At 35.4% G+C, this 25,700-nt stretch overlaps 1 protein-coding gene across 11 annotated transcripts in view; it reads right to left on the bottom strand.

Moving 5' to 3' along the window:
* Positions 1-1,463: 1,463 nt before the first annotated feature.
* The window catches only part of Odf2l (outer dense fiber of sperm tails 2-like), a 41,305-nt gene continuing 17,068 nt past the window's right edge, over positions 1,464-25,700 (bottom strand). For 10 of the 11 annotated variants that reach the window (XM_013514566.1, XM_013514561.1, XM_013514563.1 and 7 more), the window contains 9 exons: positions 20,176-20,285; positions 19,099-19,234; positions 12,395-12,505; positions 10,749-10,853; positions 8,680-8,838; positions 7,260-7,345; positions 7,013-7,175; positions 4,325-4,450; positions 1,464-1,952 (listed from right to left, as the gene is read on the bottom strand). In XM_013514566.1, coding sequence (XP_013370020.1) covers positions 1,824-1,952; positions 4,325-4,450; positions 7,013-7,175; positions 7,260-7,345; positions 8,680-8,838; positions 10,749-10,853; positions 12,395-12,505; positions 19,099-19,234; positions 20,176-20,285 — 1,125 coding nt within the window. In that variant the 3' untranslated portion in view covers positions 1,464-1,823. The remainder of the gene's footprint in view (positions 1,953-4,324; positions 4,451-7,012; positions 7,176-7,259; positions 7,346-8,679; positions 8,839-10,748; positions 10,854-12,394; positions 12,506-19,098; positions 19,235-20,175; positions 20,286-25,700) is intronic. The other variant, XM_005385131.2, reaches the window with a different exon arrangement.

Raw genomic sequence — 25,700 nt, 5'->3', positions numbered from 1 at the left:
GAGGAAATGCATTAAAAGTCTTAGTTTCCTGAAAAGTGAATTGATGCTTGTTTCCCACTTAACAAGTATTCAAGAAGCAGCTGCAAAGCTGCTGCCATGGCCACTGCTACACCTGGAAGGTATCACTGCATACAGAACTTTAATTTTGGAGTCATAAGACTTGAATTTGAATGCCAATTTTACAATTTAAGTGTTATACTGTGGTCATGGTAGTTAACTATTCAAATACATAGTTAACTCCTCTGTGCTTAACATTTTTTCATATTGAAAACAGTATGAGTACCTGTCTCACAACATCCATCCATTTATCTATTCATCAACATCAGCTTGGTTCCACTTTATACCAAAGATTATTGAGGGTTGAGGTATAAATGGAAATAAGACACAATTCTGCCTTTGAACTACAGATCACAGTCTGGCAGAAAATATATAACCTTCCATGTGTGCATATCTTAAGCCTCCCTCTGCTTTAGACTTAAGAAAGGATCTCAAAGATGAAATATTTTTTAGTGTCACAAGTACTACAGTGTTTTAAAAAGGCAACTTAACCTTGTTAGCAATTGTTATGCAAAAGTGACTAGTTTCTGATATTTTATATTTTGCTATTTTAAGAAAAAATACTATGACGCATTTGGGTCACCAGGAAGTCAGCCTCCGTAGCTGAAACAGTAGTCTTCAGACTGAAAGAAGAAGGGGAGAGCTGGCTCCAATTTCTGATCAGAGAAAATAAGACACCTTGTTTGGAGAGACAGCTCTCTCTCGGTTCATGGGCTGGGAATATGCAGCACATAATATGAGTGCATAAAGATCCTCTGAGTGATCTTTCAAGACCCAAGCGTTCCTGTGAAAAAAACAGCTCTGAAGTCATTGTCCAAGAGGACTCACTATCACTTGATCCCTTGTGAGCCACAACCATCCCTTTATAGAGCATCCTGCCTTGGCACACAGCATGGGAGATTACAGGGAACAAGTTCCTGGTTTCTCTTTTACTTCATCCCAATAATAAAGATCTTATCCTAAAGCTTGCTGGTATTAAGGGTTCTTATTTTGACTATCCCATGTGAGTCACCATGTGAAGGGTAGGACAAGTTGTTCTCCTTTAATATGCTAGTTAACTCAGAGGCTTTATGATGTCTACGACAATATCAGATGATCCCTTACACATAATGAACAAAGAGGCTGTAAATTCATAGGACAGCCTGAATGTCTATTCTTTATATAGAAACAGTGCATGTCAGTGCATCTGTCACCATCAGTTGGCTTTGAATAGCTATTACTTAAACTTTATACTTAAAATCTAACAAATTATAAAGGCAACTCAGCATATACTTGAAGCAATATTAAGTATATTGACACATTTGGTATCTTTAGGAAGTATGTATTATACCGTTATTAAAAATTAAATTTCAGAATATTTTCTTATATTACATTTACATAGCACCACAATATAAGACAATTATATATATAATTTTGAAATCATGTATTTCACTCATAATTGGCCTGGGTTATTAAAAATTTACTTGAGTGGCAGCTATAGACAACACAAAGAATGACTGTGATTTCTGTGTACGTGTGAGAAAAAAATCTAAAAAGCCAATATATTTTTGAAGAGCTAAATGAGAATTATCCAGCAAAAAGGAATATTAATAGCTGTCATGTTGTAAAGTTTCAATTACATAATAAATTATGTTTCAAATGTCTTTACATGAAAATTCTAGTACTACTCAAAAATCATGAAATGTAAAAACCAGTAGTGTGGTTTTTTTTTAAATTAATCACATTTTAGACAGTAAAAGCCTACCGCTTATAGAAAATTCAACGATTTATCCAAACATTGTTACATAAGACGTTTTAAGAAACTGTAAATAATTCTTAATACTCTCATTTTGATTCTCCGACTTCTCAAGACTGTGCTGTATTTCTTTCAAACACACTTCCTGATGCTGTGCTTTCTGCATAAAAAGGGAAATACAATCAATAATAATATATCAAAGAATAAGAGTTATAAAATGTACACAGGGAATAAATGAATACATTATTTTTAATTTCTGAAAAGAATCCTTATATCTGACCTGCCTGTTATTAACTTACTTTAAAGCTCAGTTTTTTTTAAACTTATAATTAAAGCATACACATGGTTGATCTCTATTTTGATTTAGTTTGCTGTAATACACATTTACTTAGCCTCAAATCATTACATAGTTAACATATTAATTTAATAAGCAGGTTTTATTTAACTGTCCTCATTAATTTCCATCACAGTTAATAAGCCATAATTTCATACTAACTTTTCTACTTTTCTCTGCCAAAAATTTATATTTCATTCCATAAGGGTGATCTTTGCTGTTTTAAAAATTGATGGAGGTCTAATTTTGATAACATACACATTTTACTTTTAGAATCCTCTAAAAATAAAAAGAACTCAATATTATAGATGTCCTTTGGGAAAAAAACAATTTTAAAACCTATACTTGGGGCCGGGGATATAGCTCAGAGGCACACTGCCTGCCCGGCAAGCACACGGTCCTGAGTTCTATTCCTAGTACCAAAAACACAAAAACATACTTTAACTTCAGTTAAATTTTAAGTATATTGGTTCAATAAAAATGCTTTAGAGAAAGGATGTAAATACCATCTAGCTTCCAACTAAAATGTAGTCATCTTGAAAAGCCAGATCTTTTATGCCTTTCAGAGAGGTGTTCAACAATAGCTGCTACTTTATGAAACTGAGGACAGCCTCCTTCCTCCAGAGAAGCTGGTGGGATGAGAGAGTGTGCCAGACCTGGCTTCATAAGGTCACAGAATGAATAGTCAATCCCTAGGGAGCATTAATCTTACTCAACCATTTGGAGAGAAAGTAAGACAGGAAGTAGGGTAGAATGTGAAATGCGAATGGATTTTAGGACAAAACATAAGTCTTCAAAGACATTTAGGGTTTCAGGAGGTTGCCCCAGTTAAGCTGATAGTCACCCGAGAGTGTGCACCCACTCCAGCCTGAGCAGAGTACTCAGGCAGAGTGAGCAAAGCACCACCGAAGACATCAGGAACAAAGTCCGCTATCAGACAGGCTCTCTGGGTGCTTACAACTCAGGTGGTGCTAAGGCACGTACCGTTATGTGAAATAAATACAGTACTTAACTGTACACTGAACTGTCCCCTGAAAGGCACAGAACACAAGTGCATTTCCCAGCTATTTCTAAAGCTATACTTAGAATTCTAGATTTTTACTGGTGTACAAATTATGAAAATTATCAACTTTAATGTCAGACAATATCAGAAGCTCTGGGGGTGTGCTTTAAAAGAAGCTTAGAAATAAAGAGAAGACCTAAACTAAGTGATAGTGTATATATATATATTTTCCCCCCGCCCTGGTGCTGGGGCTTTTGCACTGAGCTATATCCTCAGCTCTATTTTAAGTTTTTATTTTTGAGAAACAGTTTCACTAAGTCACTGAGTTGCCTAGGCCGTGTGTGAAATGTGATTCTACTGTCTCAGTCTCCCAGAGTGCTGGGGTTACAGGCATGTACCACTATACTCTGGCTAGCTGTCATGAAATTTTTGATGACAACAAAATTAAACAGTGCATGCCAAATCATTTAACATTTGAGCCTTTTAGGTTTTCAACTTCTAAACTTGGGAATGAAAAAGAGTTTTCATGGAGTCTCCAGCTCTTGGAAAAATAAAGTATCATTATTCTCTATGTTATTACAAGTAAATAGCTATTAAGTAATTTAATCACCACTAATGCTAGCTTCAAGAATATCTATGCGGACTATTTCATGAATATTCAGGAAAAAAACATCAGAAGACTAATTAAACACAGCCAATTTGTTATTCTCATTTCATGGCTGAGAGGATCAAAGCACTCATCTCGGTTGCAGATTTAACAATACTGAATATTTACATACCACCAAATTAAATCTAGGATATAATATTCATTATTCAAGACAGATGTAAAATCTAACTCATTTAATAGTCAAAATTATGTTTATCTTTAAAAGCTGAAAAATTCATACCATGAAGCAAATATGTAGATTATAGCCATAACTTTCATTAAGCAACTGTCACGCAAAAGTAATGTGCAGGGAAGTGGCTGAGGAGATCTGGAGGAATGCAAGAGATGCTACAGGGAAGTGGGGTAGTAAATTGTTCAGCAGGAGCCTGCATTGATACTTTTATGTTTTATATTCTCTATTTTTGTATCATCAGTAAAACAACAGGCTTGATTCTCTTCAATTTGTACTTTATTTAACTAAACTACACGGTATGAATGGTAAATGGTATTTGCTTTTATAATTATATATTAAGCCATACTAATACTTACGTTATTCATTTTGCAAACAAGTTGGTTTTGTTCTTTATTTTTCTTTCTAAGCTCAGTTTCCAGGTCTAGTATTTTAATCTGCAAAGCCCTCTCTCTAGATGACATTTTCTCTATTTCTTCAGAAACCTGCAATTTTTATTAAGAGAGTAAGATAACTGAATGTGTGTTCTTTAAAATACAGCGTAGAGCCTTGGCATAGTCATCCTATGCTATTTTTTCCAAGTAAATATTAATTAGATGTTAGACAATTGGGAAATATTTTAAAATATTCTACCTCTAAGAAGCACAAATAGTATAAATATGTATGCTTGTCTTCATAATGTAAGTATCTGAAAAATGATCTCCAGACAAAAGAGGTATGCACATTTTCACTGCTTTATGAGTTAGATTTTTTTTCCCCAGCAACATGTATTGGAACACACTATGACCAACTGCCCTTTTCAAAGGTATTTAAATTTATCATGGTGTCTACAGTGGCGGTGGAACACTAAAATTTGTTGTTAAACACTGATTATATATTTGGATAGACAGCATGATGTACATACTACACACACACACACACACACACACGGATACACATATACACACACAGATTGGCTTGTCACTCACTCATTTTCAAAGTGGCCTAAATTTGAATTTTCATATTTGTCTGTTTATTTTAACATAAAGTCTTGTTTAGCTGCATTCCTCAAGGACCTGGGTGCGTGGGAGCGCATGTGTGAGAATGCTGGGTTGGGGCCCACAAGGATGCCAGTGGAGGCTGCAGCGGGAGCGGGAACTAGTGGGAAGGACTGCTGTCTACCCTAACCCTTGTGGACTCAGTTCCAAGTCATTCTAAAGTGCATTATATGTCAAAGGTGACTGTGAGTGATGGATGCTAGCAGGCTCTAAGCTGTGGGGGAAAGGGACTCTAGGACAATCATCCATGCCTTGGGCACTGCCCCGTGTGGACAACAGGGAGGGAGCTCTCCTTGGGCAGAAACTAGAGAGTCCCATGCTGCTGCAGTGGAGAGAAAGCAGGACAGACATGCCTCTGAAGCCGCTGGGTTTTCTGGGGAAGGAATTTGAGTACCCTTTGTAATTTTAAAGTCTACTTAAGCTCAATTTAAGGTAAAAATCACCTCTTTTTGTTCCCAAATTGGTGGGACCAAAAAATCTGTACTACATTTCTACCATTGGCAATACACTTCATTATTTAACTTTTATTGAATGATGTATGCTTAAAAATCAATTTACGGGGGCTGGGGACTTAGCTCAGTGGCACAGCGCCTGCCTGGCAAGCGCAAGGTCATGAGTTCAATTCCCGGTACCAGAAAAAAAAACAAAAAAAAACAAAAACAAAAACAAAATCAATTTACATTAGTTACCAAGAGTCTAAAAGAGTCAAAAGATATGTGATGCTTGTGATGTAAGAGTCACTTTTCAAGGATATCAGATTTTATCTTTCATGGAATTAGCATTAATGGGTCTGAGGAACAGCAGAGAAAAGGGTCTGGAAAGAAAAACTCATGATTTGGTTTTAGACGTGTTACGTGTGAGATGTCTATTTTAAGTAGAGAAGCCAAGTAGTAGAATATGAGTCTGGATTTCAGTCAGGGGAGAGGTCTGGGTGGAGAAGTACATCTGAGTCATCAGAGTAGAGATGATCATGTTTTAATGTCATGTCCTATGAGAAAATTTATCACCAGGCATGGTGGCGCATGCCTGCAATTCCAGCCCTCAGAGGCTGAGGCAGGAGGATCACTGGGAGCTCAAGACCAACCTGGGCTACAAAGTGAGCTAAAGGCCAATCTGAACTACATAGTGAGACCCTGTCTCAAAAAGACAAAAAAAGGAAAAAGGAAAAAAAAGAGAGAAAAGTTATCATCTGCTTTTATTGATTAAGAAACTTAGTTTGGAGGAATAATCTGCCCTGGGGCAGGGTACCATGTGTCAGAGCCAGAATTCAAATCTAGTTCTTATTGGACTTCAATGCCCACTTTACATCTTTTCCAGATTAGATTTTCAAATTGTTTGATAAATGTCTCCCTGAGTCATTGCCCTTCACCTCCAGCCTGAGATAACCACACCTTCTGATGCACACTGAAAGGAACACACTTTCTATTACAGCTTCCACACGCGGGATGACATCTGTTTGTTCCTGGTACTCCCTACTGTACGGGGAGTGTTGCACAACTCAGGACTTTTATCTTTGCCTTTAAAATAGTAGCAGAGTGCCTGACAGACAAAGAGGCATTGAGTTAGGCTGAAAACTAACCTCATGGATTTAACTGAAATTTAATTCTTACATGTATTTATCTGTGCAATAAATTTGTCAAAAACAACTTGAGCTTCTTTGCTCAGTAGATCCTGGTCAAAACCAAAATTTGTAGGTATATGCACATTCAACCTATTTTTCTATTTTTTAAAAAAAGGGTCGGTGAGGAGGTTCCATCTTCAAAGTATTTTCCATGTCTGCCTTTTACCTTGCCACATCACCATTTATCTGGTGGAGTAACTCTGGCACAGTAATAGATCTATTTTGCACTAAAGAAAAAGGAGGTGAAAAACAAAAATGGAACCGTTCTCTTTACCCTGTCATCAGGATAAAGACAATAACTGTAGGTTTGACAACATGAAATACTAGCTGTTTAAAAATATCACTCTGGCGAACTGATTAAAAAGTTTCTAAATAAGGGCCATCTGTACCTTTTGTCTGCCTTCTTCTAAAGCAGCTTCAAGTTGCCTGGCCAATGCTGAGTGTTCTGCAGATTTCTCTTTAAGCTTCAGATTGCTGTGCTTAAGACATTCTTCTTGGTTTGCCAGCTTCTTCTCAAGTTCTTTATTCTCTGCATCCATCTGTTCCAATTTTCTTTTTACAGAAAATATATATTTTAAAATTATACTGTGTATGAAAAAAATGCAGCACCAATTTTAAGTCAATTGCATACTTAACTGTTTAAGGTTTTCACACTTCAACTGAATAAGATAATTTTCCTCCTCTAGAGAAAGCTTTGTCAGAAGACTATGATTTCCATCAACCTAAAAGAATATTTTTTTCATTATTTTCTTTATAATCAACTCTGAAAAATCTACATATTGTATCAAAAGAACAACCACAAGGAACAAGATTACATAAATATTATTTCTACACAGAAAGACACCAAGAAATATTACATTGTTAAAAATACAATTTCTTAAATTCTTGGTTAAGTTTTTAAAAAGCTATACTGTCTACATTGGAAAAATCATCAACTAAAATTTTTTCTGGGTAACAGCAATTAAAATATTCTGAGCAATTCTTTATCGAAAAAGGTTATTTTATTAAGTTAAAATATGAAAAATTTAAAACAATATTAATCTATTATTGAGTATTTAGGGTTTCTCAGAGTTTCGTTTCACTTAAAAATACTGATTGATACTGCATATCTGTGACATTGTAACTATAAGTAAAAACCATATTCTGGTAAGAAGCAAAATAAAGCAAATCATTGAAAGACACACTTGCCCATGCCAAGACAAAGTATTCTTCCTATTGCTTCAAAAACAGATGTAAATAGCTAAAGAAGCTTAATATTCATCATCATCATAATTATAATAATAATAGATCTTTAAAGTTCAACTAGGAATTTAGGTAAATATATTTAATTTGACATTTTTAGAAAGACTTCTTCCCAGGATATTAAATTAAATAAAACATTGCCTGCATGTTCTTAAAAACAATATAGACTTAGAAATAAAGATGCAGATTATATTTGCAAGATAGAAAATGAATTCTTCCTAGATTCGGCTTGCAAGTAAAGAAAAATACTTGCTACCATCCTTAGACATACTTCTGTGAGTAAAAAATGACTCCAAAATATTTATTAAGTGCTTCCTATGCGCCAGGCATTGAGGTAGGAAAAGGCTGTGTGATGACTAATAGGACTTGCCTGATCCCCATTCTGATGGGTTAAAAAGTACATACTGAACAAATGGTTTGAAAATAATCTCAGAAGACCTGATGCACAATTCTACTTAACATACATCCTGATGGGTATAAGGTAAGTTACAATAATTCACCTTATCCTGACATCAAAAAACATGCATAATCACATCTTGGCTCCTTTTCTCATGCCATTACCAACCCTGCGGTGTCTAAATACAGATTAGCAAGAATAACCTAATAAGCCATTTTAATTTCTAATTTGTCACCATCAAATACTGCAAGAGTAGCTTGTAAAACACTACACGATCTGCATGGAAATGATGTTACATCCACTGATGCAGATGGAAACAAACAAAATCAACCCCTGACGTGAGTGCCCTCAACTGGTGAAATCACCCCAGGCATTCCTCCAACACATCCTGCAGAACTCAGAGGGACCGCTGGACACCTGGCCCTGCAGCTCCCTAACGGTGTGCGCCTGCTCTGCGCACTTCGCCTGGCAGCGCGGCAAGCTCTCCTGGCACTCCTGAAGCCTCCGTTCCGCCGCCGTCAAGGAATCTCGGACTCGCTCTACCTCCTGCAGATGAGACTCCATCTGGCCTCTCATCTGAGTTGTGGCAGTAGGGGAAATAAGTGCAAAATCATACACTCAGCATGTAGATTCTTACTGTCTTACTCTATATGCATGTTACATAACAAGTATTTTAGGTTCAATGGTGTTAAACAACAATATTTAACCAAATAAATATGAATGATTACCAATTTAGATTTTGCTACATTAGAACAAATAACTAAAACGTGGCTTGATGTTTAGTTTTCAAAAGGTTTGTTCAGCAAATAAATATGGCAATTTTAGCTTGCAGCGCAGGGGCATGTTAAACCTACTGAAGAAAGCAAACTTTTTGAAGTTTGTTATTATATGCAAGCATAGATATTATTACTAAAGAAGTTGGTATACTAGTTGTCTACTGTCCATCCTCCGGTCTAATGTAACTATCACCTTCTGTCACTTAATATTATAACAGATATTGAACTAAATTAGAACACTGTAATTTAGGCCATGCCTGTGGGCCTAAATTGGTGGGGTTTATTATATGCTATGTCAAGACAGCTATCATCAGTTCTCACTGGACTGTATGTCATCATTTTTATGATGAACAAATCTTCTAATTTTATCCACGTTAATCCCCCTGCCTGCTGCAGCTCCTCACTGTGGCACTTTTGTAACATGAAGCAAATTTAAGAAATGCTTGTATTGCTAGTTTCAAAAAAAAGCCAGATGTGACGTTTATTATGTTCATAAGCAGGAAAAACAAGACTGAGAATCTTTCCCTGAGACAGGGAACACCTACAGTTTCTGTGCAATGTCTGCCAGTCGTGATCATAAAATGTAAAACCAGGACAAAGCATACATACCTCTGTGTTTAACAGCCCGTGAGAAAACCAGGAGACTTAAACAAGGGAAAAATAGAATTTCATTTAAAAATTATTTTCCTGGTTGTAGACCAGTAAGTAAAAAGTGGGCCCTCACAGTGGCTGGAAAACACAGGCTCCTACCCTTTCTGCCTTTGGAGCAAGTTTCAAAACTGAGCTTCTTACAGTGTTACCTAGGAGAAGAGAAAATGTGCACTGAAATGTCTCATAAGAAAAAGAGACCAAAAGACATGAAATGGTGCATTCTCTGGTCTGCTAAGCTAAAAATGGGTGAAAAATAATCCCAAGGAAGTAATGGGTTGTGCATTCACTCGATGGGCATCTCCCTGTGTCTCTGGCAGTATGCCTGCTCTGACATTTTCTTCCAGTGATGCCTCACTCTGACTTTTCAACCCCAAAGTATGGAAACACCCCAGTGCTAATAACCTTATTACACGTAGTTGGAACGGACCGCTAATATCCCATGACCTCTCCAGCCAGGGGTCAGCTTCCGACAACTTTTACTGCTTCCTTACCAAAACATGACATTCCAAAAAGGGATGCGGTTTCAGTTAAAAACTTAAAAATATTCACAAAAACATCACCAGTTGCCAGTATTGGCCTTGCCTTTATTCTTTTGCAATAGAGTGAATGAAAGGAAATGATGGCTTTATTTTTTAGGATATCATTTTTCTTCTAAAAATGCATGTAGCAGAGAATATTTACTTTTTAAGATTACTTTGTAATCTTAAAGACATCAAAGATTTATAACCAGTAAAATGGTAAGTTTAGTTTGTTTATGGTTAATATATCTCAGTGACAATCATTTTTTAGTTTAAGTCTCTTTCTGTATCAGAAAATTAAACATTTATGCCATTTCTCCAATATTAAAAAAAAAAAGTGAAACAGCCTCCACACAAATAAACATTTTAACCCTGGAAGAAACATTATTTCTTCAGAGGGGAGAAAAAGAAAGCAACTCCTACAGAGATTGAAAATGGACCATTCCTAGGCATGAACCAGAAAAAAATGACCAAAATGAAAGACTTTTATAGTATTCATAAAATTAAAAAATTATTTTACTGTTTGAAATTTCAAACTTACCATCTCTAATTTTTTATTTTTGTTTTCTGTTATTAGATTATTTTCATGTAGCAAATTTTCATATTTGCTTTTTACCATTTCAGCTGCTTCTTGCAACTTTTGTACCTGAAAACAAAATATATTGTTAGACCACTATGTATTATTTTATTATTAGGACTATGATAAAAAACTAAAAAAAAAAACCTAAAAAACCAAAAATGAAACATGAAAAAAGTTGAAAAAACTAAAAATGAAAAAAAACTTAATGAAAAATTTTTAAAAACTAAAAATTAAAATTTTGACTTTATATAAAGCCTGATTTCCCTACCAATACCCTCACCATGTTTATCTAACATTATTCCTTCTTTAAATACAGAATCACTCAATGTTGTACTTTAATCCACAATCCTTTTACAATTTACCTGTTTCCTGCCAGCTATACTACTAGATTCTTTACTTAAGCTCTGGACTACAGATTTTCATCTGCAGGCAAAAGCCATTTCAAGGAATCAGTCTCTGATCCAAAACAGCTTTCATTCTGGTAATTTTTCCTGTCATTTCAAAGTCTCCAAAAACATCTCAGTACTTTATGTAAGTCCTAGCAGTTAGAATATGATAACTCAGCTATAGATTCTTGCTGTGGGATTATACCCAAATAATCAAGTGAAAGACTCAGATGACCTTCTTGCTATAGGTTCAAAGTCTTCCAAGGCCTCTGTTCTTACTTCTCACCTGGTCTAATCTAATTGGATGTTTCAACTCCATTTTCCTATCAGTCCATTGAGATAGAGCCCTTTCCTATTTGCCTAGACTTTGCCCCAACTTAAGCCTCTATCCTTAATTCATTATTCCTTTTTGATTTTTGGCAGTCTAGGAACTGAACCCCAGGGCCTTGTACATGCTACATATAGCTCTACTATTGAGCTACGCCCCTACCCATCATTATTCTTTAGTTCAAATTCTCTTCCAATGAAATCAAAACCTTTAATGACCAATTTGTTTCTCATCATGTATCTGTATTAGTTTTGTTTTTTTCCATAGATTTTTCTTGAACGCTACATTTCCAAAACATGCAACTTTTCTATAAATTGTCATGAATACATGCTCTATGTTATATGATGTCATGTTTCCTTTGTAGGCCTTTATCTGAATAAATCTGAACTATACTTTCTTTACTGGGAAAGGGGATATAATGGCATTTAATGATCTTGAAAGAGAGTCATTATTCTACTTCAATACAATTATGCATAAAGGGTAACAAAAAGTGTAACTAATATTAACAAGACTCTACATTAAGATTTCATATTATAACTATGCAATGAACACTAAATCTAGTTAGGAATTTCCAATTTATACACAGGCAGGTTTCAGTGAGGAATTGGCAGAATTATCTTTTCATAAATATATTTGGGATCTTAAGATATGTTTGTGGGGCTAGGGATATAGATCAGTGGTAGAACACTTCCCCTGCATGCGCAAGGCCCTGGGTTTGAGCCCTGGCACTGCAAAAAATAAACAAATAAAAAATGTATGCTTGGGGTATATTATATTACATCACAAAATGATAGTCCACCTTTTCCAGTTCTGTTTATTTAGGTCATAAACAAATACAATGCCTTACATTATCTACAAATTTTAACAAACACTAAAATACATGTAGTGGTCACCTGAGTTTTATATATTTCAATAAGGCCTTTCTGTCGCTTTTCTACTTCTTGCAGTTCTAAGAGTTCATTTTCAACAGAAACAATTTCTTCCTTCAAACCAGTAAGTGTGGTCTACAAAGAAATATATAATGGATTTTATAAGTCACTAGAATATATACTACTCCAGTCCTATAGAATTATAAAAATATAACTCATTTGTCAACAAAAGTAATAAAAGTCATTTTTATTATATACAATTACCATCTAAAATTTTAAAACTTTGAAAAGTTAAGGAGTAACACTTGTGCACAAATTTACTAAGATTTACACAGACATATATTTTTAAAAAAACTTTTAAAACTCATTGACCACAAAGGACTAGGAAAATAGCCTATGTTTCTGCATAGGAAGAATCAATAATTGTTGTCCTACCAGTTATTTCAAAAATCAATAAAACATTTGATAGTTTCAACCAAAAGTATAAAGAGTTGTGGGTATATTCATTGAAGAACAAATAGAAAAAAATGTAATTTTGAAAGGAATACTTGGCAGAAAATGTCAATGTTTACTAGATATTGAAAAGTAGAAAGAATACAAAATATTAAGATGATAGCATGAATATAGAGAGTGGTAGAAAAGAAAAAGGATATACGAAAATTGCATTTAGCACAGTGGTACCTCAGTTCATCAGCTTAATTTGTTTCATGGTTCTGGAAAAGATGGCCACATTTGTGTTCCTGCAAAAAGATGGCCAAGGTCCCATTCAACACCAGATGTGGAGTTCACAAACAAAAACAAAATTTTGCCAAATGCTTCTGTTTGCAAACCAAATTGTTCACAAACAAAAACCTATGTAAACTGAGGTACCACTGCATATGATAAAAGTTGGACTTTTCGTTTGTGTCTGGTATTGGGAATTAAATGCAAGATCTTTGCACCAAGCTGTCATGGTTACTTTTCTCTTGTTGCTGCGATAAAATACCTGAAGCCCCAAATTAATGAAGGAAGGAAAGGTTTATTCAGCTCATAGTCTGTGCAGGTTTTAGTCCATACTTGGCTAGCTCCAAAGCAGAGTGGCACATGGCAGAAGGCAACAGTTCATAGCAGGGGAAGACAGCCAGAACCAACAAGAACAAAAGGGAGGAGGAGTGGCAGCAAGCAGCCTCTTTCTCTCTTACATATGCAAACTATCTGCCCCAGGGCAGGTGCAGCACTCACACCCATAATCCCAGCATTGGATCATGGATCGATCATAAACTCTAAAAGCCCACCTCATGACTGCATGAGGCTCCGGGGAGCCATCCAGACACAAACCATAACACAAGCTACACCTTCAGTCCTATCTGTCTATCTATCTATCTATCTGTCTGTCTGTCTATCTATCTACCCACACATCCATCCATCCATCCATCCATCCATCCATCTAGTTTTATTTTGAGACAAAGTCTTGCTATGTTGCTAAACTACCCAGAGTGGGCTCAAATTTGCTATCCTCTTGCCTCTGGCTCCCACAGTGCTAGGGTTTACAGGAAGAGGAGGAGGAAGAAGAGAAGGAAGAGGGGGTAGAACTCTAGAACTGCTTGGTTCTGTTTTGTTTTGTCTTTTTGAGACAAGGTCTCACTATGCAGTTCAGGCTGGTCTTGAGCTCACTTTGTGGCCCAGGCTGGTCTCAAACTCACAATAATCCTCCCGCCTCAGCCTCCAAAGTGGTGGGATTACAGGCATGCACCACCATGCCCAGCTCTAGAACTGTTAAATGTATTGTTTTGGTATATTTTCACTATATCCTAGCAAAGTTTACATAATTCAAAAGATGAGAGAAACCAAGTTTGTAATTACAAAATGTAAACAAAACTGTGTCCAGTAATTTTTTCTTTCCTTCATCTAAATATATTAATCTTGTTTATTCCACTATATCATTATATGGCCCTGTACAATATATTTAATCTCCCTCAGTGTAATATATTAATCTATAACTGAGAAAAATAAAGGACTGATATAAGAACCAACAGTAGAGAATGTAAAGTGCTTAGCAAATCACCTCGTCTACTAAGGAAGACTGATACACAGTAGCCTTTCTTGTTACTAACAGCAATTTATTAACTGTTCCAGGCATAGCACCAGGTGCTAAAAATAAATGCACAATGAAAGGCAATCTCTGGTCCCTGCTCCTGATATGTGGAGGATGAGGAAAAGTAGTAAATAGGAGGAAACAAATTATGCACACAAGCAAATGCAGTGAGGGTCTTCTACATGCTAGCACACACAGAGAAAAGTGAGCACAAAATGAGGAAAAAGTGAGTTACATGCACTATCAGTGAACATGCCCTGGCAGCAAAGAGAATTAAAGAATCTTCTGTTGGAGGACTAACCCCACATTTCCTCATCTTACCAAGTCTATTTAATAAAGAGAAGAGACCATTAGCCAACAAAAAACAAAATATTTGTGATGCTTCTGGAAAACGGATGACTGATGAGTAAAGCAGGAATGGATTCACTCCCCAAGAAACAGAAACAAGGAAGGTTCTTCTCTAAAGAAACCAACTGTCTGGGGAGAACTAGAACAGAGGGATGCTGTTGGTGACTAGGGCAAAGATGCCTATGCTCGTGTGCCTATGCTTTTTAGAGACCACCAGGGAAACTGCTGGTTCCTCAACTGCAGAAGGAACTCAAGTGACAGCTATCAGAGGTAACAACCATCTACATATGCAAATTAGTTTTTAAATTCTATTTTCTTACTAGCTTTTCCTTCATCTCATTGGTAAATTCTTAAATGCTGTCACTAGACAGTTGGGTAAACAGAGCAGCAATGTGAAGAAGAAAGTCCCCCATATTTTTTCAGTTGAAAAAAAAAGGAAAGAAAAAAATGAACCAGGAAGTCACAAATTAGGAAACTGATAAAGAAAACTGAGAAAACAATCCTAATTGGCACCTTCAGACATTTGATGACACGAACACTCAGAGAACATTAAAAAAAAAATTGATCTGGACACGGTGCCTTGTATCCCAGTTACTGGAAGCTGAGGCAGGAGAATCACTTGAGCCAAGAAATTCTCGGTCAAATTTGACAATGTAGTCAGAGCCTATGTTTTTAAAAACTTGGAAATTAAAAATTTTGAAAGAAGAATTATAAGATAAAAACAAAGCATCTCCCAAAAGCTGAACAAAAGCCAGAAACTGAAGACAGACTATTGATCAAGGCAGCCAATGAGGAGCACTGTCAGCGGTACACCCAGGAAGGGAGACGGGAGATGGAAAGGGGCAGAGGAGAGAGCATTTGTTACAGAAGAAACAGCAGGAGAATTTTTCAGAGGGAAGGACTTGAGTTTTTGGACTTACAAGGTCGACAAAATACTCAGCCAGGTGGCTAAGAAGACAAAGACACTTAAACAAAATGTATGAAATTTCAAAACTATCAAGGATAGAGGGAATAGCTTACAAATTTCAAGATGAACTAAACATGTCATTACAGCACCAAAGAATCAGAATCAGACTGGCAACAGATTTCCTACACCAGTAACTGACTGCTAGAGGACAAAGGAACAAATTCTCAAAGCTCTACATGAAAATTATTCTCACTCTAGGATGCTATATCCAACTGAAACCTTCAGCCAGAATGAGGGAATAAAGGCACTTTAGCGACATGTAAGAACTTTTAATATTTACTTCTCATTGTCTCTTTTCTAAGGGAAGGTTTCTGAAGATATATTCAAGCAAAATGAGGAGTAACAAGAAAGACAGCATGGGGTCCTAGAATCAGCAGAACCGGCAGAGCAGGCATATGACCCAGCAGGGCCTGTGGGTGACAAGCCTGGGAGCAGCCCATCCAGACAGGAACTGGAAGACAGACGGTTGCTCCAGGAGAAGAAATCTGGGGAAAACAGATTCTTCAGAGAACAAAATATGATAAGAGCTTCAGGAAAAAATAAGATCGTGATAAAGGTAAAGAGTACAACAAACAAGGTATAAACTCCAGGAAAAAAGGAAAGGCTGAAAAAGAAATAAATTTGTAAACATATTATTAGAGTCTGAAGTGAAAGAACAATTACACACTGTTGTCTGTATTTAGAATTAATCTACAACAAGAGCAGCTAGCCAGCTATGGTGGCACACACCTGTCAGCCCAGCACTTTGGTGGAGGCCGAAGCAGGAGGATCACCACAAGTTCCAAACCAGCCTAGGCTATATGGTGAGTTCAAGGCTAGCCTGAACTACATAATAAGACCCTGTCTCAAACAAACAAATAAATAAACTCAAGGTTACTGAACAAATTGTCAGTGTTAACTCTGGCAGTACAAATGGAAACTGAGAAGCAAACGTGAGAGGAGAGACAGAGGAAAAGACAAGCAGAAATCGGTATCCTTATTTTAGAAGATAGGAAGTCAGGTACATAATCTGTCTATGCTCCACATTTATCCAGGGAAGCTCCCCTGAGAGTACAAGTACTTAGGGAACGATGTCAGTATCACAAAGAAGTCAATATTGCTGAAGTACCATTGTTTTCCAGCTTGTTAGTAGTATGTACCATCACAAACATTAGCTGAATACAAAGCGCAGAGATACAGCTAAACACAAAGTCCAGAGAAGTACACAGGGTACACAAAAGTACATCACACAACGTAGTGATTTTACTATTTCCTTTTAGTACTTCTGTAGTTTCCAAGTCTACTGTTATGAGTATATATTCCTCCCTCAAATGATAATAATAGAAGTTGGAGGAACTGTTACACTGAATAATTGTATTTCACTTATAAAGAAATTCATATTACTTGAAGGAGAAAAGATATAGAATTTCCTGAAAGAAAATTAAATTTTGAAAAAGTTAAATTTTGAAAAAAATGTACCTCTTAATGCTAGTTGTGACTTTGATGTTTTAAAAAAAATGTTTCCTAACAAGAAGAAGCCAGATTATAGTATGCTAAATAAGTTACGGTGAGAAGAACAGGTCCTTGCTACTACTACTTGGCACGTATATCACTTAAATTCTCATCATTTCCATTTCCTCTACTTTTTTTTCTCAGTGCTAAGGATTGAACCCAGGGTCTCCCCACTTGCTAGGCTGGCGCCCTACCACTGAGCCACATCTTTAGCCCTCCTTTATTCATTCTTTCATCACTAGAGGCAATAGGGCTCAATTTTAAGTGCTCCACTTCAAATTAATCAAGTCTTTCCATTTGGGATGAAATGGGTTTGAGATCTAATGAGCTTGGACTTGCCCACTGGTCTAAAAAAGACTGAAACTGAGAACCAAAGTGACAAAAGTTACCAACTCTGTAAACCAACAGGAGGAAAAGCGCTCTCTTTTTTTTTAACTAGGGCAATCTCCTGTCTTTCTGTCATATATAGTAATCAACTTTTAATTATTACACACTGTACTGTGTAACACTAAATGTCTTCTACAAAAGCAGATCAGTACCCAGAAAATAGGTACTGCTGCAAATATATGCCAAAATCCACAATGGATAAAATTCTCTGGAAGATGGTGTTTTAGAGATACAGAGAAAAAAATGTCGAGAAACGTGAAAGAAATTTGGGTGTATCTGCAATTTTCATCTCAGAAATAAACTTTGTAAAATAATCATTATGTCTTTAAATGTGTACTTTCCCTGTAAAGAAATTCATAACATGTCTAGTCCAATTTTTATGTAATGTCTATATAATTCAAAACAGCTGATAATTATAATTTTTCCAATAAAAAGAAATAAATACATTTCTAATGCAAAAACATCCCAAACAAATAAACCAAAACCACTTAACTCTTTAAAAGTGTAAGAAGGTCTTCGCACTTTTTATAATTAAAGATCTTTCCTCTCAAGTACTATCCAAATTAAAGACATCTTAATATATGGAATAAATGTACATCTGTTAGGTAGTTTTGAATAAATGATAAATTAAACCATTATAAGTAAGGAAATGTAATGTTCATTTTACAAATTGTTTAAATATGTATTCTATGTTACAGAGATGCCAATATTCTATTTATCCTGTGCACAAAGGCCTTATTTCATTGCAAAAAAAGATTCTTCTCGGTCTCCCGTTTTCTATCCTCCCCAGGTAATGTTAGAGACTAAATGGAGCCTTCTTCAGTGAGTCTCCTCGGGTTACATGCACCTCCTGCTGACTGGGAAACAGCCTTTTTTCTCAGAAAGTGTAAAAATTTCCCTGTCTTTTCTCTGGTACACGTACAAACTGATCACCCCTTGGGTTTGACTCAGCTGGAAAATTCTTTCTGGTTACAAAGCAGCCAAGAACATACTTTCTGGTTTCAAACAGACCAGGCCTGAGGTTATATCCTATCATAACCATGACACCTAGAAATAGTCTTAAGTGTTAGAGTTAATGTAATTTTGGATAATTTACTTAACTGCTGAAATTAAAGAGTAAATCAATTTTTTAAAATTTAAGATAAAGAGATATTCAACTTCAAAAGGCTTACTTTGTACTATTAAATACAATTTGAACAAGTATCTGTGTACACATTTATATATATACATATATATGTTGTATGTATATATATATATATGTATGTGTGTGTGGAGATACACACATACAAATAAATTAGACAGTCACCTGTTGTAATGAAATCATAATATCCTGAGAAACAAAAGGGACAACGTGATACAAGCACACTAACCAAACCTACAAGTCTCTTTAAACTGCTTTCACTAACTACACTAAGTTGTCATTATACACTATACACACATATACACACAAACACACAGTACCTTTAGTTTTGTATTCTCAAGATTCAGAGCTTCATTTTCACATTCAAGTGACTGTAGGTTTCTAAGAATCTCTTCACATGAATTTTTTCCATGGGCTTCAATTTTCTTCAGGTCTTCCAAAAGGTTATCAATTTGCCTTTATAAAATAAACATCTTATAAAAGCTACTGAAATTATTGTTCAAAGAACGCATTTTAAGTGCACATGTAAAGTCATTTCAGTAGGGTGCACTGTTTCAAATAGGGAGCTTACAAAAATGAATAGAATTTATACAGCACAGGAAGCAGGAAGAGTGAATCTATAGGGTTACCACCAGAGTGGCCTTGGTGAGAAACGATTATCCAGTGATGAGGCCAATAAAAGTTATACAATAATCTCTGTTATGCAATGAATTTCCAAAACCATCCTCCCCAGATGTTCATGCCCATCACTCTTATTTGCGTGCATGCAAGTTATTTATACACTATTTTGAGGAAGAGTTTGAAGAGCACAAATCAAAGAAGGCAATCTAATCTTTAGAAGCAAATTATGTGTTAGTTTTCAACAATAAAACTAAACGAAATACATAAACAATACAATATAAGAATATTAAGTGATCGTAATTGTTAGATTGTTGTAATAAATCTCAAAGCATACAAGATGTATCTTTACGCACACTTTTAGTTATGCATTTAAGTCATTGTAAGAAATATTTTTAGGACTTCCAAAGTTTTTATTTGTTATATTCTAAACTGTCTTACAGACTATATACATTCTTGTTTGAGAAATGCCACTTCAATTTAAGACGAAGTTAGTATTAACACTTACTATAACTAATAAATGACATACATTCAATTGCAAACTACAAGGTTTTGCAAGCTCAACTTTTAAAATGGGAACGCCCATGCAGCTTTAATGAGTAATCATTTTTTATAATACAGTAAGAAAAGTTCACAGAATTACAAATGGCAAAAATATATTACACAGGTAGCACAGTACCTTTACCATATGAACTCCAGAAGAACCAAAATACCAACACTGAAAGAGGAAAGACCTAAAAATACCTCTTCCTAAACAAAAACCTAAACTCTTTTCTTACTTTTTCATTGTTTCGATCTGAACTTCTAACTCAGTTTTTTCTATTACAATTTTCTCATAATGGCTTTTCCAGGCATTGGACGCTGAAACCGTTTCAGACAACTTGGCTTCCTAAAAAACACATAAAGTACTCATCTTACAATTTAAACACATTCTGCTTGCTTCAAGGTCCTAAACACAAATTCATTACAATAAGAAAACACTCTTCCAATAAAGCATGGAATTTTATTATAGAATAGTGTTTAACTTTGCATATAGGAAAGTTTTAAACTTTAACAAAATATCTACATTGCTATTATTTATATTCACACAATGGCAGTTCCAACTTAGCATTTTAAAGTATGGCAATTTAAGTATTTTAAAATATTTTATAATTAAGGTAATTTCTTATTTATTCAACTTTTCATTTCACATTTTAAGTGTAGAAGATGCTAACAATTACAGAAACATGAACAGTATAAATAGAAACTATTCCTTTTTTTATTTATTTATTTATTTATTTTTCTCCGGTACCGGGAACCGAACTCACAACCTTGCGCTTGCCAGGCAGGCGCTTTGCCGCTGAGCTAAATCCCCAGCCCCTAAATAGAAACTATTCCTAATTTCACCACTTCAGAGAATCCAATAGTGCAGCCTTACTTATCTTTGTCACAAGGATGCAAGCTCTGTTCTGTAGAGATCACCCATACCAGCTACTAAGCACTGCTACTGTCAGCAAAGAACTGAAAGTGGTAGTAGTGTCTAATCCATTTCGAATGAAAGGGATTTTTGTCTATTTTATTCATCATTCTATTTCCTTGGATCGTCATAGTGTCTGGAACACAGCACACATGTCAAAGCTCTCCCAAGAGCCACCTAAAAGTTGTAGCCACTGTGCGCCTACCTACATTCCAGAGAAAAACAAACTGAATGTGATTTGGTTTGCTAGCAATGAATTATAAATCAGAAGACCCAGAAATAGTGACAGTAACAGTTCATGTTTATTGAGTGATTCCTTCTATCCTTTCTTTTGGCAAACAAGCATCTGGCCATTTGCTCTGTGCAAGATAGAAATTATTTACAGTTTTTCATACTACAGTTATAGTAGTATTTGTCTTTTTCTTTTTGAGATAAGGTCTCGCTATGCAGTTCAGGCTGGCATTGAGTTCACTTTGCAACCCAGGCTGGTCTCAAACTCGCAATGATCCTCTTGCCTTAGCCTCCCGAGTGCTGGGATTACAGGTGTGTACCACCACACCCAGCTTCATAATAATTTTTGTTATGAAAGGGATAGTACTTTTATATTTTATTTAAGATAAAATTTAATATAAATTATGGAGCATGATTTGGGTATAATATACATTATCAAGTATGCATTTATATTATAATATAAATTAAGATATTTAGATATTTTACCTATAAAATGGAATTTATACATGAGATATGCAATTGTTACCTAACATTCATATGGAGTATAGTACTTAATTAGTTGTGACACTCCTAGAATGCAGAAACTAGTCAATGCTATATCACCTTCTGAGAAAAGACTTTTTGAAGTAGCCTACCTTTCATTTAAAGAAATCTCACATCCAATAACTAGATGTAAATAAGGATCTACTTTCACAGAGAACATATGGATAATTCTTTAGTGTGCAGAATTACAGGGCATTTAGCACCCTGGACCCTAGACACTAAATATCAGAATCAGTTCAACCCAGCACTTTCAAAACCCTCCTTTCTTCTTTTAGTCATTTTTAAAACACAGACACAAAACAAAAGCTTATTTTACCCTTCCTTCCCCTGGACTGAACTGCTTATGAACTAGTATCTAATGACCTTCTAATGCCCAAAGACCATGCACTCTTTCAAATCCTCATTCTCCTTGAAGTACCCGGTATGTTTTAGGCACTGTATAAATGTGATGACTTTTTATTGAATGGTCATTAAGTTCTTGTTGAACTCTTCAAATTTTGGACTTAAGATACAGTTTAAGCAGTGGTATTCTCAGGTGAATGGGATAAATCAGCTCCTGCCACTTGGAACTTATAATCTACTAAAGGAAAATAACATTAAAAACAATGAAAGAGGAGGAAGAAGAGGACAGCAACAACCAAAGAATAAATGAGAACTTTGAATTGCAATAAATGCTATGACAAAACTTAAGTATTAATATAATTGATTCTGTAGAACTGATTCTTAAGGAGTAGGCATGGAGGCCTCTGAGAAGATGGCAGATGAAAAAGTACTTAAATGATTTTTAAAAAGAACCACTTATGGTGAGCTGGGGAGAACAGCACAGACAGACAGACGGCCCCACCCAAACAAACAAATTGCATGCATTAGAGGACAGAAAGGAGTTCAGCATGGCAAAAATGTATTATAGGCATGCACCGTATTTTGACATATATTTTCTCATGTATCCACCCACAATCATGTAAGACAAGCAGATTCATTATTCCTGATTTCACAGAAAAGGAAGTAGAAGCTTACAGAGGTTAAGTTTTTACCTAGAGTCACAGGGTTAAAGGAAGGAGCCCTTCCACACTATGACCTGGGGCATAGGTGATGCTATTTCAATGGGAAACACTCAAGAATGTGAAAGGCTCAAAATTTGTTTTTACCACTCCAGAATATTTTCAATAATTCAACCATGTCAACAACTTTCTAGACTTAGAAACTAGTCTTCAGTGCTTATGAATGTGGGTTAAATATTAGGTCCTTAAAATGTTAACACTTGGGGTTATAAAATATTAAGTTGCTTTGTTTGCACAAGCTTTTGTGCAAGTCTGTTTTCACTTCTAAGAGCCTCTGATAATTCTATAAGCCTGAACATAAGTTCTTAAGAGATGGGATACTAGTGAGACATTAAAAAGAATAAATATTTCATTAGTTGGCAATTGAATAAATATAATAATTTGTCAAAAACAACAAAGCACTAAGTCCATTTTTCAACTCTGTACTATACTCGAAGATATCTTTCACATGGTGTGTTTACGTCAGCATATGGTTTTAAATGTATTACAGAGATTAAATGAAATGAATTACTGAATAAAGTCATATGGTCTAATAACATAAATCAGCATTTTCAAACTGATATTTCTCAGAACCAGTTCCAAGAGCTGCTTTGTGGGGAAAAGAGTTTTGTGGTTAAATAAGTGTGGGAAACTTGTAGTTCCATACCCTCATTCCACTGGGCTTCTAGAAGCCTCTCTAGGAGCTTTAATATGCTAATGTATTATGAAGGGTTACCCTTATTTGGCCTTACAAGTTCTGTGCGTGTGTGTGTGTGTGTGTGTGTGTGTGTGTGAGAGAGAGAGATACAATTAACATTTCCTTTCACTAAAGCTCCCAAGGAAAAGTTGATATAATTATAATTCAATAAATTTTGTATTTTTATTATTGCAAAATAAAAGACTGAGGCAAAAAATATGAGTAAAGTTTTTCTAGTATCAACAGCATTAGAAGACTAAAATTATTATATTAAGCATCATGGCATTAACAACGTAAACTAAGTACACACACAAAGTACATCTTTGAAAACGAACGTATACACGTACTTACCTGATCCCTAATTTGGGAGGTGAGGTGCTCAGCATCTCCTGTAAAATGTTCGAATCTGTGTTTGTAGATTTTGGACGCCTTTTTCAGAGCTATAACCTTTTGCTTACTTGCTTCTTGCATGGCTGCAGCCTCATGCTTATTTGTTCTCAACTGCAAGTTCCATTTGGCTATTTTGGTTTCTAAGCTCTAAAAAAAATATTAACAATTTAATTATTTCAGAAAGCCAATGTTTGCATAAACATCATAAAAACATGTATATCATCTGCACAGATCTTATCGAAACAGCTAGTCCTAAGATGAATAAAAGAAAAAAATGTGAAGAAAGATGATTTCAGCCATGTTTCTTTGTAACCAGTTATAAAAATTATAATTTTAAAATATTGAAATTTACATAAAACTAATGCTACCTTATTAAATAGACTAATATTGGTGGCTATGATATAAATACTATCTTCTTTAAAATTTCTGTGATTTATTAGGACATCTTTAACTTCATATCTAGAATGACACATAGAAATAGTTTTAAAAACTAATTTAAAAATTGATCTGGAAATTATCCAAATAAGAGGCATGCAGAGTTCAGAACGAACTGGTAGCTCCCAAAATATACTAGTACTCTTTAGTTTCAATGATAAAAGCTTAATCCTCAAATACATTAGTATTTTTTATTGGGAAAGATAAAAGCTTAAGGAAGATATGATCAAAATTATGAAGGGTAAAAATGAGATGAACATAGACTTACCAAATTTTAATTTACTCAAATTAAGGAGCATGCCCAGACACTGGAATAAAGTTACATTAAGGACAATAAAAGCACTATTTTACTCAATGAGTGGTACATTTTTGGAGGTAATGATTGACTCCAACACTAAACACATGTTTAGGTAAATCAGTGACTATTGTATGTATAATATCAGTAAAGGTAAAAACATCACTGAGGACAGGCTCTTACTAGTTGAGTGTGATTACGTTAACCGGCATGATCATCTCTGATGTATTTCTTGGTAACATAATGAAAGAATCTTATTACTCTAGGGGGATAATGGATCTGACTTAGTGTGACAGCTTTCATGTTTTTATTTTAAATTATTTTAAGATTTTTGTATTGAAAGTATCTGGGTATTATATATGTAAATGTTAAAGACAAAATTTTAATGCTTTTACATTTTTGAGGATATGTAATACTGAAAAGAATGTGAAATTATTACAGAATTTGGGTTCTAGTCTTTTATGCCCCAGACAGTCATTTTAGTAAAAAAAATTTCAAAGGAGTCACAGAAAAGACGGGGCTTTTCAATTCTGTATCACAAAAACCAGACGTCTTAACTGTCACTAACAAAGCACATTTTTGGATTTAGCTTTGATCTCTTTTTGAAAGGTGACTGGGTAAACTAATAGAAGTAAAAGCACATTCTTAAGCTGTCTTTAAAATATTGCATGCCTGTAATCCCAGCTGCTGAGGAGGCTGAGGCAAGAGAACTGCACGTTCCACGAAGGCTTGTGAGACCTGTCTCAAAATAAAAATTTAAAAAGCGGTGGGTGTGTAGCTCAGTGGTACAACGCTTGCTAAGCACAGGTTCACTCCCCAGTACTGAAAAAAAAATTTAAAGTAAACTAAAAGTCTTATGAAAGATTGCACTGAGTAGCTGGGGGAAAAACAAGAACAGGACAGCAAGTCTCTACACAAGAGAAAAGACCACTGCACAGAAAATATAACTGTCATTCCTCTTACAAGCCACCGGGTGTCATCATTGTACCATGAATACAGTAAATGCTACACGTAAGTAAAAATCCTTTCATGTTTGATAGTTTAAGTAAAAAGATTTTTTTTATAAAACAATCTTATAGGGGCGGTCTTTTCCGAAGACCTGGCACGATGGTGGAAGTGGAGCAGAAAAAGCGAACCTTCCGCAAGTTTACGTACCGCAGCGTGGACCTCGGCCAGCTGCTAGACATGTCCTCTGAACAGCTGACGCAGCTGTACAG

This window comes from Chinchilla lanigera, unplaced genomic scaffold (genome assembly GCF_000276665.1).
Source record: "Chinchilla lanigera isolate Chin_1 unplaced genomic scaffold, ChiLan1.0 scaffold00022, whole genome shotgun sequence".
NCBI lineage: Eukaryota > Metazoa > Chordata > Mammalia > Rodentia > Chinchillidae > Chinchilla > Chinchilla lanigera.
Note: the sequence above shows the minus strand (reverse complement) of the source record. Positions and strands in the feature narration are given on the sequence as shown.